Source organism: Diplotaxodon limnothrissa, linkage group LG14 (assembly GCF_057381915.1).
Source record: "Diplotaxodon limnothrissa isolate DT_005_m linkage group LG14, D_limnothrissa_male_GT1.1, whole genome shotgun sequence".
Classification (NCBI taxonomy): Eukaryota; Metazoa; Chordata; class Actinopteri; order Cichliformes; family Cichlidae; genus Diplotaxodon; species Diplotaxodon limnothrissa.
Genome location: NC_140609.1, coordinates 13,697,508 through 13,713,561, shown reverse-complemented (window position 1 = coordinate 13,713,561; position 16,054 = coordinate 13,697,508). Strand labels below are relative to the sequence as shown.

The 16,054-nt window shown below is 43.1% G+C and overlaps 1 protein-coding gene across 2 annotated transcripts; it reads left to right on the top strand.

Moving 5' to 3' along the window:
• Positions 1 to 132: 132 nt before the first annotated feature.
• Positions 133 to 15,048, top strand: mmp28 (matrix metallopeptidase 28). 2 transcript variants are annotated; one of them, XM_085370951.1, is made up of 8 exons: positions 133 to 252; positions 2,450 to 2,526; positions 3,190 to 3,380; positions 9,410 to 9,631; positions 10,076 to 10,321; positions 13,334 to 13,483; positions 13,860 to 14,027; positions 14,654 to 15,048. In XM_085370951.1, the coding sequence occupies exons 1-8, from the start codon at positions 133 to 135 to the stop codon at positions 15,046 to 15,048; spliced, it is 1,569 nt and encodes a 522-aa protein (XP_085227077.1). The 2 variants fall into 2 exon arrangements, with proteins under 2 accessions (XP_085227077.1, XP_085227076.1); XM_085370950.1 differs by having other exon boundaries at positions 14,630 to 15,048.
• Positions 15,049 to 16,054: the final 1,006 nt, after the last annotated feature.

The following is a 16,054-nucleotide window of genomic DNA, read 5'->3' as shown; positions in this document are numbered from 1 at the left end:
CCAGCTGTGAATAACCTCCGTCAGTCCTCACAGTAATGGAGAAGTCTTGGGATCACTTGAGTGTCCTCGGATAGTAAATTTAATCATGGAGGTTGTGAAGGGAGCAGGGCGCTGACTGCGGTTCTCCCCGCGATGAGCCGCCGAGCTCCGGGCCTGTGTGAGCGGGGCGTTAGGAGACTCTGGTTCCTGGCTGTAACGGCGCTCATCACCGCTCAGACTACCGCAGGATCACCGCTGCTCCTGGACCCGGAGGTACTGCTGTCAAAACTCATTTCACAGAGACTCAAAGACCTCTGTTACAAACATTTCTGGTAAGCAGGCGAATTAAAGTGACCCACATTTAAAACTACGCTGTGGGCACTGCGAAGTTATCCTACCGGGGAAATAGTTTTATCGGCTTTACACCGAAACTTTGACACAGTGAATTTATTTGGTGGTTATAATAAAATAACATTAACAGCTCACAGCAGTAATCAAATAAGATGATTTTACAGTTGTTTCAGACGAAAAGGTACATGTCTGTCTAAACGTATTTCTGTAAAAACATTAAATATTCGTAATGGCTGTTTTGTTTTTCATTTACAACCAACAATTTAAAACGCAACTCCCTGCTGTCTCTATAATAGCGCTTTCCTGTTTTGTCGCCATTATAAAATGTGCAAACTTTTTAATAACGGGAATTATTACAGCTGGACAATGTTGTTATAGTTAACTAAAAATGGACGTAAAAAGCTGTCAAAACAAAGTCAAAATTATATTTTAACTTTAGTATTTAAGTTGGTGAAATGTATTAACATGCCTGATGAGGCTTTGATGTCTACAGTGTGTACCATACTGCAACTTAAGATCTATACCGATATAGATCCAATACCATGTAAAACAGTCCCAGTATTGCCGATAACATACATTTAACCTAGATTATGAACCGAGAACAAAGATTTCGAGTCGTTGCGGGGTTTTCTTATAGCTGTACTGATTTTCCCCCAAATCTTGCATCTTGGCATGTGCCCTCCATACAACAATAGTTTAAAAAGACTAAAGCTAACAATTAAACTAAAAAAAAAACTAAGCTGAAATGAGCAACCCCACTCAAAACAGATTTAAAAACAAAGAGTCTTTATATATCCTATATTCATTCAGGAAAGGTTACACGTACTGTGATGTAATGTTAAAGACAAGGAGATCTGACCCATTCATAAAGAAAGATAAACGAGTTTCGCCTCTCTGTGGTTCAGACTGCACCGCTCTAATCTGACAGCTCCCTTTGCTGGCTGTCCAAAGACTACACGCTTTCCTCATCTGGTTTCACCAGCTATGCTTTCATTCTTACATTAAACAAAGCCCTGTGGCATTTTCAGAAACATTATTATTATTATTATTTTGTTGTTGCACATTCCTGTTGCTGAAACGCATCTGTCATCTCCTCAGTTTTAATTTCCGCCCCGTCACATCTGTAATCGCACTCTGAGCGGTGCCTGCTGCTGTTGTCTGAACATGAAGGGGCTGTAATATTAAACTATGAACCAGCCTCACAGAATAATGCAACACCTGTTGGCGTGTACCCTGTGGGTTCATGTTAAAGCACTTTATAGGTATTACACCGGAGCTTTCCGTGACTTGCATGTTTACATGGAATTCTTGCAAAATTATAACTTGGGAGTTTCAGGGGCCCCCGGGGGGCTTCTTTGTCTTATGGGTGGTCTGCGCACTCATAACCATGTACATGGTAAAATAATGCAGAAGTCTTGCAAACTCATGGGGATGTGTGGTTACTACGCTATGTTCTTATTAGAAATATGTCGTGTGACAGCACTGGTTTTTGAAAACAGTAGCATTTTGTAATAATAAGATAAGATAAGATAAGATAGAACTTTATTAATCCCTCGGGTGGGTTCCTCTGGGAAATTCGACTTCCAAAAAAAGCACAGCAACGACCAAAGTTACAGTTACAGAACTGTTATATATATACACACACACACACACACACACACACACACACACACACACACACACACATATAAATACAGAGACAAATATAAATAAAATATACAAAGGGGATAAATAGAATAAATAGGAATAAAAAATAAAAATACAAGTGAATTGCACATTTCAAGTATTGAGTCTATTGCACTGTTGACTATTTACAAAAAGTATTGCACAAGGTATTGTACAGTGAGGTGCAGAGGCACTACAGCTTAGTTGTTCCCCCCTCATAATGTCACACCATTAAGCATTAGTAAGGTATTAGTAAGTGCTTAATTAATTATTTGTATGTCATTACTCCTCTTTAGTATGTCGTTTTTAAAAACACGTATGGTTATCCATCTGTCCACTGTCACACCTTGTACAGCTATCACTGCTAGTAAAAATCATAGTCATAACCATCACCATTTTTGTTCTGCTGCTTCTCTTGGAGTTTAATTATTAACAGGTACGACTTCCGTTGTAGGACTTTCTGGAAAAGTATGGCTACCTCCATCATGACTACCACATCCACAATGCGGCTGAGGTACAGTCTGCAGTCCGGTAGGTCCATTTGCACACATTTCTACCTCTAGGCATTGCGTGTTCATCACAGGGAGGGGTGAGCTCGGTGTGGTACAAGCCTCAGGGCTGAACGTCTGTGCAGGGCAGTAAAACACACCCTCATCTCCGCATTGGGAAACCTCTCCTGAACCCTCCCTGAACCATCCAGGAATTTCAGGAACCTCGCCCTCTGGCCCGTCTGCTCACTGTACTATAATGGGAACTGATTAAAACTCCTTCATCTTGGACTGAATGATGTGTTCGTAAACTCTGTGCAGTTTTTATGTATCTAAATGCTCATCTCTACTCAATGTATGCAGGCTCTGGTATATAAAGGACATAAAGGTTGGGGATAAGGCTACATTTTTGATGTTATCAGCCTTAACAGCTCTTCTGCTTTCCATCCATTGATGTGGGAAACCTAGCTTCATGATGCTGATGTACTTTTGAGTTATATGTATCTGTAACTCGTCTGAATCCAGGAACAGTCCAAGTGCCTGGCTGAAAGCTCTCGTGCAAATCTTTAATAGCTCCTCTCAGAAACACAGAAGTGCATCAGATCATTAAATCTCTATGCAGCAAAGATCTATCACCTTTTGCAGCCCTTTTGGCTCACACACTAGAGAGACTCTAAGTGTTTTGTCTCTCTCTGTCTCTCCGCAGAGAATTCCAGTGGTTGTCCCGTCTGCCCATCACAGGCAAACTTGACAGCGCCACCCTGCTGCGGATGGCAGAGCCTCGCTGTGGGGTGTCGGACGAGGGCAGCCAGCAGATCTGGGCTCAGAGAGTAAACTTCATCTTTACTGGACAGAGACCGCCGCAGCAGCTGCGCAGGAGACGCTCCACTGCAGAAGGTATAGTTTTACTTAATTTATATGCGTGCATGTGCAAAGTGAGCCTGACTGACATGAGAGCCAGTGTTTCATTCCCTGCCTTTTTATGTAGTGCCTTTGTTTGCCCCATTGTGGTCTGAAAGAACCAACAGTTAACTGGGAGGGTCCGCCGTCATAAACTGAAGCACTAAATAGAGTTGAGCGTTGTAATTAAAGCTGGTGGAGTGTCTGATGGTGCACACGTCAGCCCTGAGTGATTCTTATTATTTAGTTACACAAGCCCATGTGTCTTTCATGTCATGTTTGCTGGGTAAAAACTTCAACTTTAGTCTCCACTTTGTCTTTAGTTACTGGGATTATGCTTCTCTCTCTCATCTCCTAAAGTCCTTCACATCTCACTATGTGTTCTTCAGTTTAGATAAAGGTTTGGGGGAATGGGCTCGTCCAAACACATATACCCCTGCAACCTCACTTCCAGTTTCTCCTAGAGGTAAATCTGTTCCATCCAAACCTACATACCAAAATCTAAAAACCAGAGGATTAAAAGAGGTTCGCCTTTCCAGTCTTTCAGTGTTTTATGTTGTTAGAATATCCTTGATGGGAACAAGAGAAGGAGACACTGAACATAGCACAACTTTGCTGATACCGATACTTTTAATGTAATTGTATTCAAGGCGTACCCTTTCATTACCAAAAAAGATGTAACACAATTTAATTGGCTACATACTGAATTTGAAACTATGAACTTACATTCTAGAAACAATGCATTGATCCTTCTCTAGTATTGATCGGATACTAATAATTGCATTGGTACTGACACTATCGATATTTAAATCAATATTTGAATTGATCCGCCCACTAATCTTGAAGTTGCTGCCATCCAGGGCCGCTCTACAGATTTCGATGAGACCTGTAAACGCCCTTTTTTGTACGTCTTCGTGTTTTTCGTTCTCGCTGTCTCTCCTCAGTGCTGTTCGTCACATCTCCTTTGTGAATGAACAGCAGCAGCAGGCCGACGACAGCACCAGAAGCCCCAGCAATGTTTCCCACTCCCTCTCTCTGTGCTTGTGCCTCCAGCCTCATGATGTGTGAAGCCTCTGCATTCCTCAGTGTCACTGACGAGGTTGGCTAATGTTCGGGGAATGCAGCGGCGGCTGATGTTTGCCGCTGCCTCTTCGTGTCAGTACCTGACACGTTCCCTCTGGTACACACATCCATAACTGACTGACTGGATCATGTTGTTTGCCACCTATCTCAGTGGCCAGCTGCTTGTATGGATCTGAGCCTGCTCTTTAAGAACCCAGACTTGTCTCATATGACAGGCGGCAGTGTTATTAAACAGGCGGCAGATACTTTTACACCCTCGGGTCAAACCTCTTACTGATCTGGCTTCATGCATCCACTGATGTATTGTAGCAATAATAGCTTAATTGTGAATAACGGCGTTCTGCTCGTGCGGTGCCGCCACCTCTAACTCAAACATTATGCCGCTTTATGCGATAGAAACGGCAGATATGTTTCTGCTTGCAGCTTCACGAGTGTTTGCTCAAGGAGGTTTGTGTTTGGATCAGACTCTTGGTCTGAACAGAGTCCTGTGAAAACATGCGTGTAGTAATAATGAGGCCTCAGGTATGTACAGTGTTGGCTGGCAGTTGTTCCACTTTAACACGGAGAGTAATATCTCAACATGTACTCAACACATGGCAGGAAATACTGTACAGAGACATCTGTGGCTGCAGATAAGCCCAAAAATGTTGGTGATCTCTTTTGATCAATAATGTGACCTAAAGTTTTTACCTACCCTGTTTAATAGTTCAAGTCTGGCATTTTTTATATCCTTGTTTATTTATGTGTAACTTTGCTGATCCTCCGTTTTTTCCTCCCTCCTTCTGGTTACGTGTGTTGGATGGATTGCAGCTATGGTCATAAGTTTACATGCGCTCATCATGAGCATGAATGTCATGGTAACTGAGGTCTTTTAAGGATTTCTCTGAACTGTTGAATGATTGTACATCTTTAATAAGTTACATAGGTTTTAACTTCTAACAGAATCAGCTTTTAAACTTAGTCCACAAACTTTCAAATACCAGCTTTGGGGAGGCCATTCCAAAAGCTCAGTGTTAGCTCAGTGATCCACACAAAATTGTGATCATTTTCATGTTTGTGTCCATGTTTCAACCATCCAGCTGATTTGAGGTGATGTTGAAGAATTTGGAGGAAATCCTCCTCTTTCATTATTCCATTCACTTTATGCAATGTACCAGCACGACTTGCAGCAAAACAGCCCCCGAGCACGGGGCTACCACCACCATGCTTGACAGCACGTATAGTTTTTGTAGGTTTGAAAGCCTCCAAACATAAATCTTGTCAATCTGGCCAAATAGCTTGAAGGGAGGAGCTTCTTTCTTCATTGGCACCCTCTCACTCCACGGTGATGAAAAACTCGCTTCTCTGTGGACAGTGATGCCGGTGTTCCTGCAGTTTCCAGTTCATATCAGGCTTGAGGCTTACCATTCTGTGAAGCAGGCGATCCATGACTTAAAGCTAACCCTTAATGCTGTTTGAGCTGTTTGACCTTGACAGCTGACTGTGGCTGCTAAACGAAGCCGTGCGACTGCAGCAGCGTGGGTGAGTCAGACGAGCTGCCTGCTCGTTCACTCTCACCTGTGGTGTGATGTGATTTTTGTTTATCAGCTTCTGAGCTTCCTGGAAACTGAAAACAGACCTTGACTTGTGGTTGTTCCCACTGATATTTACAGAACTGACTTTCCACCAGCTTGTCTAAGATAAGCTATTTAAGTGCATGACGTGTGTGTGTATTTTTCTGAGGTGTGCCTCCGTGGATCCATGCCATGAAGTGTAGACGCTTAAACAATGAATGGGCATTTTTGCACATTTTTGGTAACTATTTCAATAATTTCATTTTTAAATAATTAGATCGAAGTTTTCAGTTCAGTCAAAGATTCACTGATTCCAGCAAACAGTTGGTTTCTTTTGCAAAGTTCCCTATTTTCATATGCATGAATGGCTTTATAGGTATCTGAGGCCCGAGAGAGACCCACAAACAAGCAGCAGGTGAAGGTGTCTGCAATAAGGCCTGGCAGAGCATCTCAAGAGAGGGAGTACGGTATCATCCAATTAGAGCACTTTAGCTTACCTGTGGCTCCCAGGATATTTAAAACAAGCCTTCAGCTTTCAGGCCCCTCTTCTGTGGAGCCAGCTCCCAGTTTGGATTCAGGAGACAGACACTATCTCTACTTTTAAGATTAAGCTTAAAAGTTTCTTTTTGATAATATTTATAGTTAGGCCTGGATCCAGTGACCCCGAATCCTCTCCTGATTATGCTGCCTGGGCTTCTTCTTCACTCACTTCCTTTCACTCTCTGACTCCTGTTAAAAGGGAGTTTTTCCTCCTCACTGTCGCCAAGTGCTTGCTCATAGGAGGTGTAGTCTGAGTATTGGGGGTTTCTCTCTTTCATTGTAGAGTCCTAAAGCACACTGAGGAAACTATTGTCCTTATTTGATGTAAATAAAACTGAATTGAAACAAATTTTGGATTTTAGACCACGGCCTGGACAAAATAACCCATGAGACGTGAATGAAATCTTGTACATCGCGTCGGGTCTTTTTTGGCCTCGCCCGTTGGCTTTGTTGTCAGCGGCATCTCTTGCCTGCATTTGTCGCACAGCCTTCTTAACACCAGCAACAAACAGAATCTCCCCGAACCTCCACAACCAATAACTTTAGCTATCAGATGATCTAAGTCACTTCCTAATGTCTGTGATAGCACGGCCTCCCCTACACTGCCGCTATAGAGGGCATCATAATTGCTTCCATAAGGGAAGTCTTGGAATGTCTTGTGTGTATCGGACTTCCTGGCTTCTCTGCCGTCCTCTGGGACCTCTTACTCCGCGGCGGTCTGAGATGGAGAGTAGGCGCCTGAGCTCTGCTGAGAATACACATCTACACACATGATGCGGTAACAGGCCTAATGTGTGCAGTTCATCTTGGAATGAGAGGTGGAGCAGGGATGGGAACATGTTTGAGTATCTCACAGTCTCAAATCATACTAATCAGACTTCTAGAGGATTGCAGCAAATGATCACTTTATTTTGAATCAGATTTTTTTTGTGGTGTTTGAGCCTCCATGTGCTTCCACTCTTACAGCGTCATATCTGTGTAAACTGTTGCAACAAAAAGGACAAGCATGAAGTTCTTATAAGAGTCAAGCTGCTGCCGAAGCACAACTTCTGTTTGTGTGTTTACTCACACAGCTTACACACTGATGTCACTGCCAAAACCATGTCTTAATGGCTCCAGATTTCCAGATATTTTCCAGTCTCCAGGGTGCTGTTGCGGTCTCTCGGCCATTCACAGTATGCAGAACATGCTTCTCGTATATTTCTCCCATATTCTGTTTGCAATGCGTTATTTAAACAAGCACAAATGGCATCAAAAGCACTCAGAGTCTGTCCTCCGTTGTAGCGGCCTCAGGCAGCGTGAGGCTTTAAGACGGAGCAGTAGTGTGTAACGTGAGCAAACCTCCCGCTCACATTTGGCCGTCTTTTAAAAAAATATTTTGACAACTTTGGAAAATAAGTTTGATTTATGTGGACGCTTAAGCGTCAGCTCTCCAAGTATGTGTAAATCAGCCGAGCCCCGAAGTGAAGACTGAATGGAGAAGAATCACTTCTTGCAAGGTTTAAGTGTCAATTCGTCGCCCAGGTGTGCAAAGTTTATTTCAGTCCAGTGTTCTTGTTTTGGCTAAAACCCCTTTGACAAAATCAGTGTTGAGGCTCATTTGAGCAAAGTCTGTGCAGTTTCAGAAAGCTCTCATTTAAAAGTGCTCTGTAAGTCAGCGACAGCCTCTCCAGCTGCCTCTTTCTGAAGGTTCATATTATCTGCTGATTGTTTCCTGCAGGCAGTCCCTTTTTGTCTGTTAGGGCTGTTGAGCTGCTTGTGTGTGTCTGCTTTGTCTCCAGACTCTTTTACTGTGTGATCCTGTGTATGTGTGCGAACAAATTGGAGTCTTGTAAATTAATGAAAGGCTGAGCATGAATCCCCCATTCCTTCGATCCACGAACAAATGATGTGACTGTGAAGTTTGCGACACGTGTAATTATAACTAAGCCAAGAAACTACAGACACATGGTGAAGTAAACTGTTTGGTGAAGCATGCAGTCAGAGTGCGTGTTAGTTTACCCAGCTGGAAGCTTGCATGGTTAACATCCTATCATTCTGGCTCAGTTGGCTGGATTTGTCACAGTTGAGGATGGGATATCAGGCATTCAGAACTATAAAACAATTCAATTCAATTCAATCACCCCAATAAAGCATATCCCTCTAAGACTGCCGGTTTACTTGTGGTTGCTAGAGGATTTAAAAGTAGAATGGGAGGCAGAGCCTTCAGCTTTCAGGCCTCTTTCAGTCCCAGTTTGGGTTCAGGAGACACATACCCTTTCTACTTTCAATATTAGACTTAAAACTTTCCTTGAGGTGACCCTCAATCCTTCCTTAATTATGCTGGTTATTTAAGGTGTAAATCCACAGCTACATCAATGGCTTATAATAAGGACACAATAGTAATAATTTAACAATTTCCAATGGGATTAGCTCTCTAAAAGTTCAACTAGTTTAAAATAGCAGACTATCCAGCAAATATGGAAAGAAAGAAAACAGCCACATTAGTCGAATGAAACAAATCAGGGATTGTTTTGACATCTTATAAAGACGGTCAATTCTCTTTGAAAAGATAATTTAGTTTAACATATATGAAAAAATCAGCATGACTGAGCACTTTTTATGCTCTTATTCTCGTTTAGTTAGCATCTTTACCCATGTACCTGTCTGAGGGCTAACTGTGTTATTGAGTTTTAGCCAGTATTACTTTTTATATTCTTTGATAATTGCTTTAAACTAAGCCTTGCTCCGAATAACACTGCTGGCTGTTTTTTGGTTGGAGCTCATCTGCTGATGCACCGGCTGATATGAACCAGACTGGGAGTTTCATAGTGTCTCATTTCTGCTTCTCTCTGTCTGGCCGTTCTCCAGTTGACAAGTGGTACAAGCGCCACCTGACCTACCAGATCGTGAACTGGCCTCAGCACCTGTCGCTGGGCTCTGTCCGGCTGGCTGTGCGTGCTGCCTTCCAGCTGTGGAGCAACGTGTCGGGCCTGGTCTTCCAGGAGGTCCCTGGTGGACCTGCAGACATCCGGCTGGCCTTTTATGAAGGAGACCACAACGACGGGGCCAGCAACGCTTTTGACGGACCAGGTCAGGGTCACAACACATCGATCTATTTCATCTTCATTTATATTTACAAGGACTTGTTTAAGAAGAAAAGATATTTAACTTCCTTAAATTCTCCTTACACGTACTGGCAGATTAATTTCATTAGTTAGGTGTGAATAGTAATGAGATTACTGGGAATATTTGGGCTTAAGTCCCACAAAATCACAAGTTTACATTTAAGTAGAACATGTAAACTCATTAAGATCCTTTGATCTGACTCAGCAAATTAGAAAATTCAGAAATATTAGAATTTCTGAATTTAAAGAGCACTTTAATGCAACTTTTTTCTCTACACTGTGTGTTATTTGTAACCTGAAAGCTCCCAGTCTCAAAATGGAAAGAACGGCTGTTCAGAGTCTTTAACGACCTCTTTAATACATGAAGCAGCACCATCCTGCAAGTCCTCAAGTCCTTTTTCTCATTCAGGGGGAACTCTGGCTCACGCCTTCCTGCCTCGCCGAAGCGAAGCCCACTTCGACATGGCGGAGAGGTGGACGCTAAACGGGCACAAGGGCCACAACCTTTTTATGGTGACCGCCCACGAGATCGGACACACTCTGGGCCTGGAGCACTCCCCCGTTCGTCACGCTCTGATGTCGCCGTACTACAGGAAGCTCGGCCACGGGCTGGTTCTGAGCTGGGACGACATTATTGCCGTGCAGCAGCTGTACGGTGAGAACATGGTGCTTGGTTTATGGTAACAATTTAAAATGTTAAATAAGTTTAAACTTAGTTGCATCCCTTTACATAAAACTAACACAGCATTTCATAAAGAGAAAATCATACCAACAGTCAGACATGGTGGTGGTAGTGTGATGATCTGGGGATGCTTTGATGAACTGTGCATGCACAGTCTGATTGTCTGTTCTATTGCCCTCCAAATTGGGAGCTGTAGCACCGAGCTGTGAAAAAGGCCAGCAGGCCACTACAGCTCCAAACACTGACGGTGACTGAGTAGAGCAGCAAAGCCAAAACTTAATTTCTTACATTTCTTGTTTGCAGTCACTCGAAGTTTCTGCGTGTTCTTGGCAAAAGAAATATGCACAACACATCACAATCTAATCTTGAGTTTATCTTTAGCAGCAGGAGGAGTTTGTTCAGCCTGACAGCCTCTTAGCTGCTGCTGTGGGAGTGTTTATAGGGAGGGCAGCGGAGGTGGTGTGAGTGTCAAAACAACACACTCAGCAGCCTGTTTGTGTATTATTATTATTATTAGCATTGCAGTTATGCACACTGTATTTACCTGCTGTGATAGATTACTGTTGTGGTTGTGCAATGTGGGAGCATCACCCTGGACTTCTTGAATGACGGCTATAAGAGTTTCTGTTTACTGCAAGTTTGTTGTCCCTCCTGGCATGTGTGAGGCAGGTTTCCACATGTGCCGCTCTGCACACTTCTTTTATTGCTTGTTTTGGGGGGTTTTCTGCTGCTGCTTGGAAAATGATTTCTCCACAACAGCTGCGCAACAATACGTCTTAAACCATTTTTGCATTGCCAGCAGCTCTTTAGCCGTGACTGTGTGACGTTTTGAAGATGCATGAGGAGCTTCCTGCGCTCTGGCCCGGCCTCTCAGGTGTACGGCAGCTGCACAGAGAAAAACAAGACACTGTGCAGGAATGCTTGCGTGGCTGCAGGACAAGCACACAGCTCTGAACCTGAGATCAGCAGAAGTTTGCAGGCAGACCACGTCCAGCTGCCTCTCCTTTTATTTAATAAGTGAGGAGTTCCATCTGCTCTGCCTCTGAAATATTCTGTCTTCACCATCCTAAAGTGGCCCTTCACTCCCGCTGTGTCGGCCGAACAGAGAGACACACATCTTTATTTCAGTTACATTCAGGACCTAAAGCAATTTGACCATAGATTGAATTAAATGGCAGCAATTATAGCAGATAATTACCTTTAGTTGGTCGTTAAGCTGTATGTGCTTTTGTTTTTAGGGAAACTTGAACTTTGGGTGGCCACTTATCAGCAGACCTTACACAAAGACCTCAAGACAACTCTCCAATAGCTTTTTTTTTTTTTGCTTCAGGGAAAATTACCCAGGATTCCTTAACGGGCACTCAATTGAAGCTTGGTCTGCTTTTTCTCCTTTATTCCTATCAACCTGTGGCAGTAATATGTGCACACTGCAGCTGCTCCCACGTAAACGTCAAGCGACTTCAAAACTGACAAGACTGCTGATGCTCGGAAAATGTTACATCTGCTTAAACATATAAGCTTTAAGGAGAATATGTGAATGTGAGTGTGTGTGTGGGTGTGAATCATTCCTGGCACTGCAATCTGATAAGGAGCACATGTGAGCAGACTGGATATGTCAGAGAGCGAACATAGATTTGGTGTTTCTGCCTTTGAATACGGTGCCGTGTGCACTGTGACGGAGACATCAAAAACAACAACTTTGACTTGAAGTGGACTTTTTATGCTTTTCCTTCTTTGTTATATATACTGTTACAATGCTGGTTGCTCATATTAAATATAGCCAGTTTGAAATAATGAAGTCAACGCAAGCTTACCGGCTACTTTGTAAGATGCACCTGCTTAACCGCTTGTTAATGTAAATATCTAATCAGCCAACCACAAGGTAGTGGCTCAGTGCATTTAGACATGTAGATGTGTAAACTAAGGGAGCATCAGAATGAGGAAGAAAGATCATGAAAGTGTCTTAAATGGTCTGATTATTTTGAGCTGGTCTGCTGCTGACACTTTACAACACAAACATCTCAGTGGCGGAAAGGGCGTGTGGCCTTAAAGGGACAGCAGCTTGTAAAACAGTTACAGAAATATGTAACTAGTGCAGAATGTAATGCAATAACCTCAAACATGCTCCCGAATATGAAGCTCAGCAGTATAAAGTTAAATATTATTCACATCCAGGCCTATATGACATTAATTTTAGGATTTATAGCTTTAATATTTCAGTTTAGTTGCCACTTTGGTGCCATTTCATATCTAAATATCTCTTCCACTTCTGATGAATGTGGCAGAGTGCGAGGAGGGAGTTTGTGTGTTTGGATGAAGTCATCTCTGCTCCTACATGCTCACAATGAGCTTTTGGATACCACTGCGGTGTGCACAGTAGAGCTATCTTTCCTGCCTTCTTCCTCCTGTTCTTGGGTGTGCTGATTTTATCCATCTTCCTACAAAAATGTTTGTTGAGCTCCTTGCAAACAAAGTGGCTGTAATCACATCTGAAGCGCTATCATTTACTCTTCAGTTGAGCTCAATGTGTTGTGCCCCCCTCCTCCCCTTTTTTTCTCCTTTATTCTTTTCATGTGCGCACTGCGAGGGTACCCGGGCCAATAACAATAGGACGGCTCTGATTTTGGTAGTTAAAAAATGTTAAAGGTTCCAGCCCGTGCTCTATCTACAGTCTGTTGTTTATTTCCTGTGCACTGGAATGTCATCCATCAGTATACATCAACCCAGCCACATCCTGTAAAGGACAATTTAAATGTTAACATTCTCCAAGTCCTGTTTAAGAAGAAATCTCCACAGTTTGTGTTCCCATTCGTTCCTGATCTAATTTAGTAAACAGTTAAATTGCTGTTTGGGATGCATGAGAAATCGGACCGATCTGTAATGTAAAGTTTGTCCGGTCAGCCAACGAGAACAGTTAACAATAAACTCCAGCTCTTCCTCTTCATTGTTTTATGGCTTTGCTTCCTTTATTTTTTGTGCCTTTAGGTAAACCATTAGGCGATCGCCCGGTGAGGTTGCCGGGTCAGGTTTTGCACGCTGCGCTGCAGGAGTGGGAGTTCTCAGAGCTTCAAAGCAGACACGACACCCCGGGACAGCCTCTCTACTGCCAGGGCGTCTTTGATGCCATCACTATGGGTGAGGTCCGAATAAATGAAATCTTATCAGAAAACAACATTCAGCCACAACTCTTGTAGAAGAAGCTGAAGAACAATAATAAACCCTGTAGCAGGAACAGTGGATATTCCTGTTTTCATATTTATTTCTATAACAAAAGGACAAAGCTGCTGATAAATACTCGCTTTCCTGTATTTCAAAATCATTTTATAGTTAAGCAAAACAGGAAAGAAAGTTTAAGCCACCCATGTGTTCTCATGATACCTGAGAAAAGAGCGAGAACAGTGAGATGCTGTAATTTCCAGACTTTTAGCTTTGTTCAGGGCTCAGAAACTGTTCCCAGCATGCTCTGTGCAAGAATGAGAGACATATACACGCATATTCATCTCTTTTCCAGACCAAAATAAGACAGTGCTGGTGATTCGTGGCAGCGTATACTGGACTGTACCGGCTGAAGGGCGCGTAAGTGGCCCGCTGCCTCTCCGTCAGCGCTGGCCCGACCTCCCTCCGGCTATCGAGGCCACTGCCTTCTCTCCGCTGGACTCGAAGTGGTATTTTTTCAAAGGTACTGCCTCATTGAGCACATTAATGGGACTCACACCTCCTTTTTAAGGCATTTCCTAAACTGCTAGCCAACTTCACGCATCTGTTAAAACTCCCAAAATAGATCCTCTCGTGCCTTTTAAAATAGCAAAGTGCTGCTTAAAGGCTGAATACAGCAGTGAGGCTCCAGCTGCGGTTTTAATAGTCTTCTCTTTGTGCTAAAGGCTACAAAAATTTGTCTGAAGATAGTGCCAAAATGTTCCACTAAATGCCAAATACCTGACAAGACTGTCTTATCTGCCGAATGCAAACAGTTTTATGCAAAGCTCAGATGCTCTGCTGCATTATTAATCTCCATAAATCATAATCACAAATTTTTTAAATTAAGAAAACCGCCCAAAACACTTGTACATACTGTGTGTACTTTCTGTATTTAGTCAAAGTTATGCTTAGTTTTAAAGAACATATTGCGTTTCGGTAAAGTTATTTCATCTCTTAAAAGGCCCGGTGTCCTGAGTTTTTTGCTAAATGTCATCAGATGCTGTATTGTTTGTGCAGCACTGGTGAAATAGAGGTTTTATTTTATTCTACTCTTCGTGAGCATAAGGTTTGGTGTCATTTCAGTGTCTCTTGCCTCCTGCTGTGCAGGGAAGCGGATCTGGCGCTACACGGGCAGCACGCTTGACCCCGGCTTCCCCAGGAAGAGCAGCGAGCTAGGACTGCCTCGTCACCCTGACAGTGCCTTCTACTATGCTCCTCTGGGTCACATGGTCCTCTTCAAGGGCTCCCGTTACTCCGTACTCAACCTTAAAACCTTGCGTCAAGAGCCCTACTACCCACGCAAGCTGGCTGACTGGACTGGCGTGCCGCAGGGGACCAACGGGGTGCTGACCCGTCCAGATGGCCGCCTTTACTTCTTCAAAGAAAAGCGGTTCTGGAGGTTTGACCCAGTGAAGGTGCGAGTCACCAAAGAGGGCCACTGGGCCAAGGACCTGAGCTGGACCGGCTGCAGGAGTTCTCCTCAGAGCAACAACATCCTTTGACCAGCAGATGGCGCCGCAGGATTTAAAGTGCAATTTGTTGATGTATCGTAATACAGAGGAGCTACAGCTTCCCAGCACGTACAGTATTTACACTGCAGAGCGATTAGCATTATTGTGTATGGAAGTGTAATTACAGCCTCAACAGGACTGCACATCATCAGCAGCAGCAGTGTTTAAATTATAATGCTTACTCTGGAATGTGATGTTCAATCCCTCCTGATTGCTAGGGGCCCCAAATCAATCATGACAGAGTGTGAGAGCAGTGCAGGTGAGTCATCAATGGCGATGAAGTTTCAGGATGTCAGTGGGCCAGTTTGAACTCTTGACCACATCTGAAGAGCCAGAAAATCATTTCAGAGACCCGATTGATTCGGAGCAGCGTCTAGCTGCGTGTCAGAGGTAAAATAGTAACATTTGACTATTTCCATATCATTGCATTTTTAGTATCGGCTGGTGTTTTGAGTGAGTGCACCTGTTTCCAAATGCAGCGGTCTGATTGGTCAGCTTTCTGTATTTGAATCAGATAAATCGAGCTTGAGCCTAAAAAAATAAATGCTGCAAATTTTTCCTGCTAAATTACACGGCCGGTGTGACCGGCTGCATCAAGAATGTTTTTAACGCACACAATCTGCATACAGATTTTGTGTGTTCTGTGTCTAAAGGCCGGTGTGTAAAGCAGCTGTAACTATCTGTGTTTCAACATTCAATGAAAGATGAAATTATGTCTGATCTGGATTTAAGAATTCAGCGTAGCAGTGTTATCAGCTGTGTGAATATGTCTGGGATACTTCAAGCATTCACTTCTCACCTCCTACTTCATCTGCCTGCCTGTATGTAAACACACACACACACACACAGAGCTGTGAGGGCGCAACGACATAGCCATTTTATTATTCCAATCATTTATCTTTTAACCTACATCACTGAACATGTTACACACTACTTGCGTACAATACTCGCTTTCTTCCAGTTACAATTATTTCCAGTAAACAGTTAAATGCTCTGA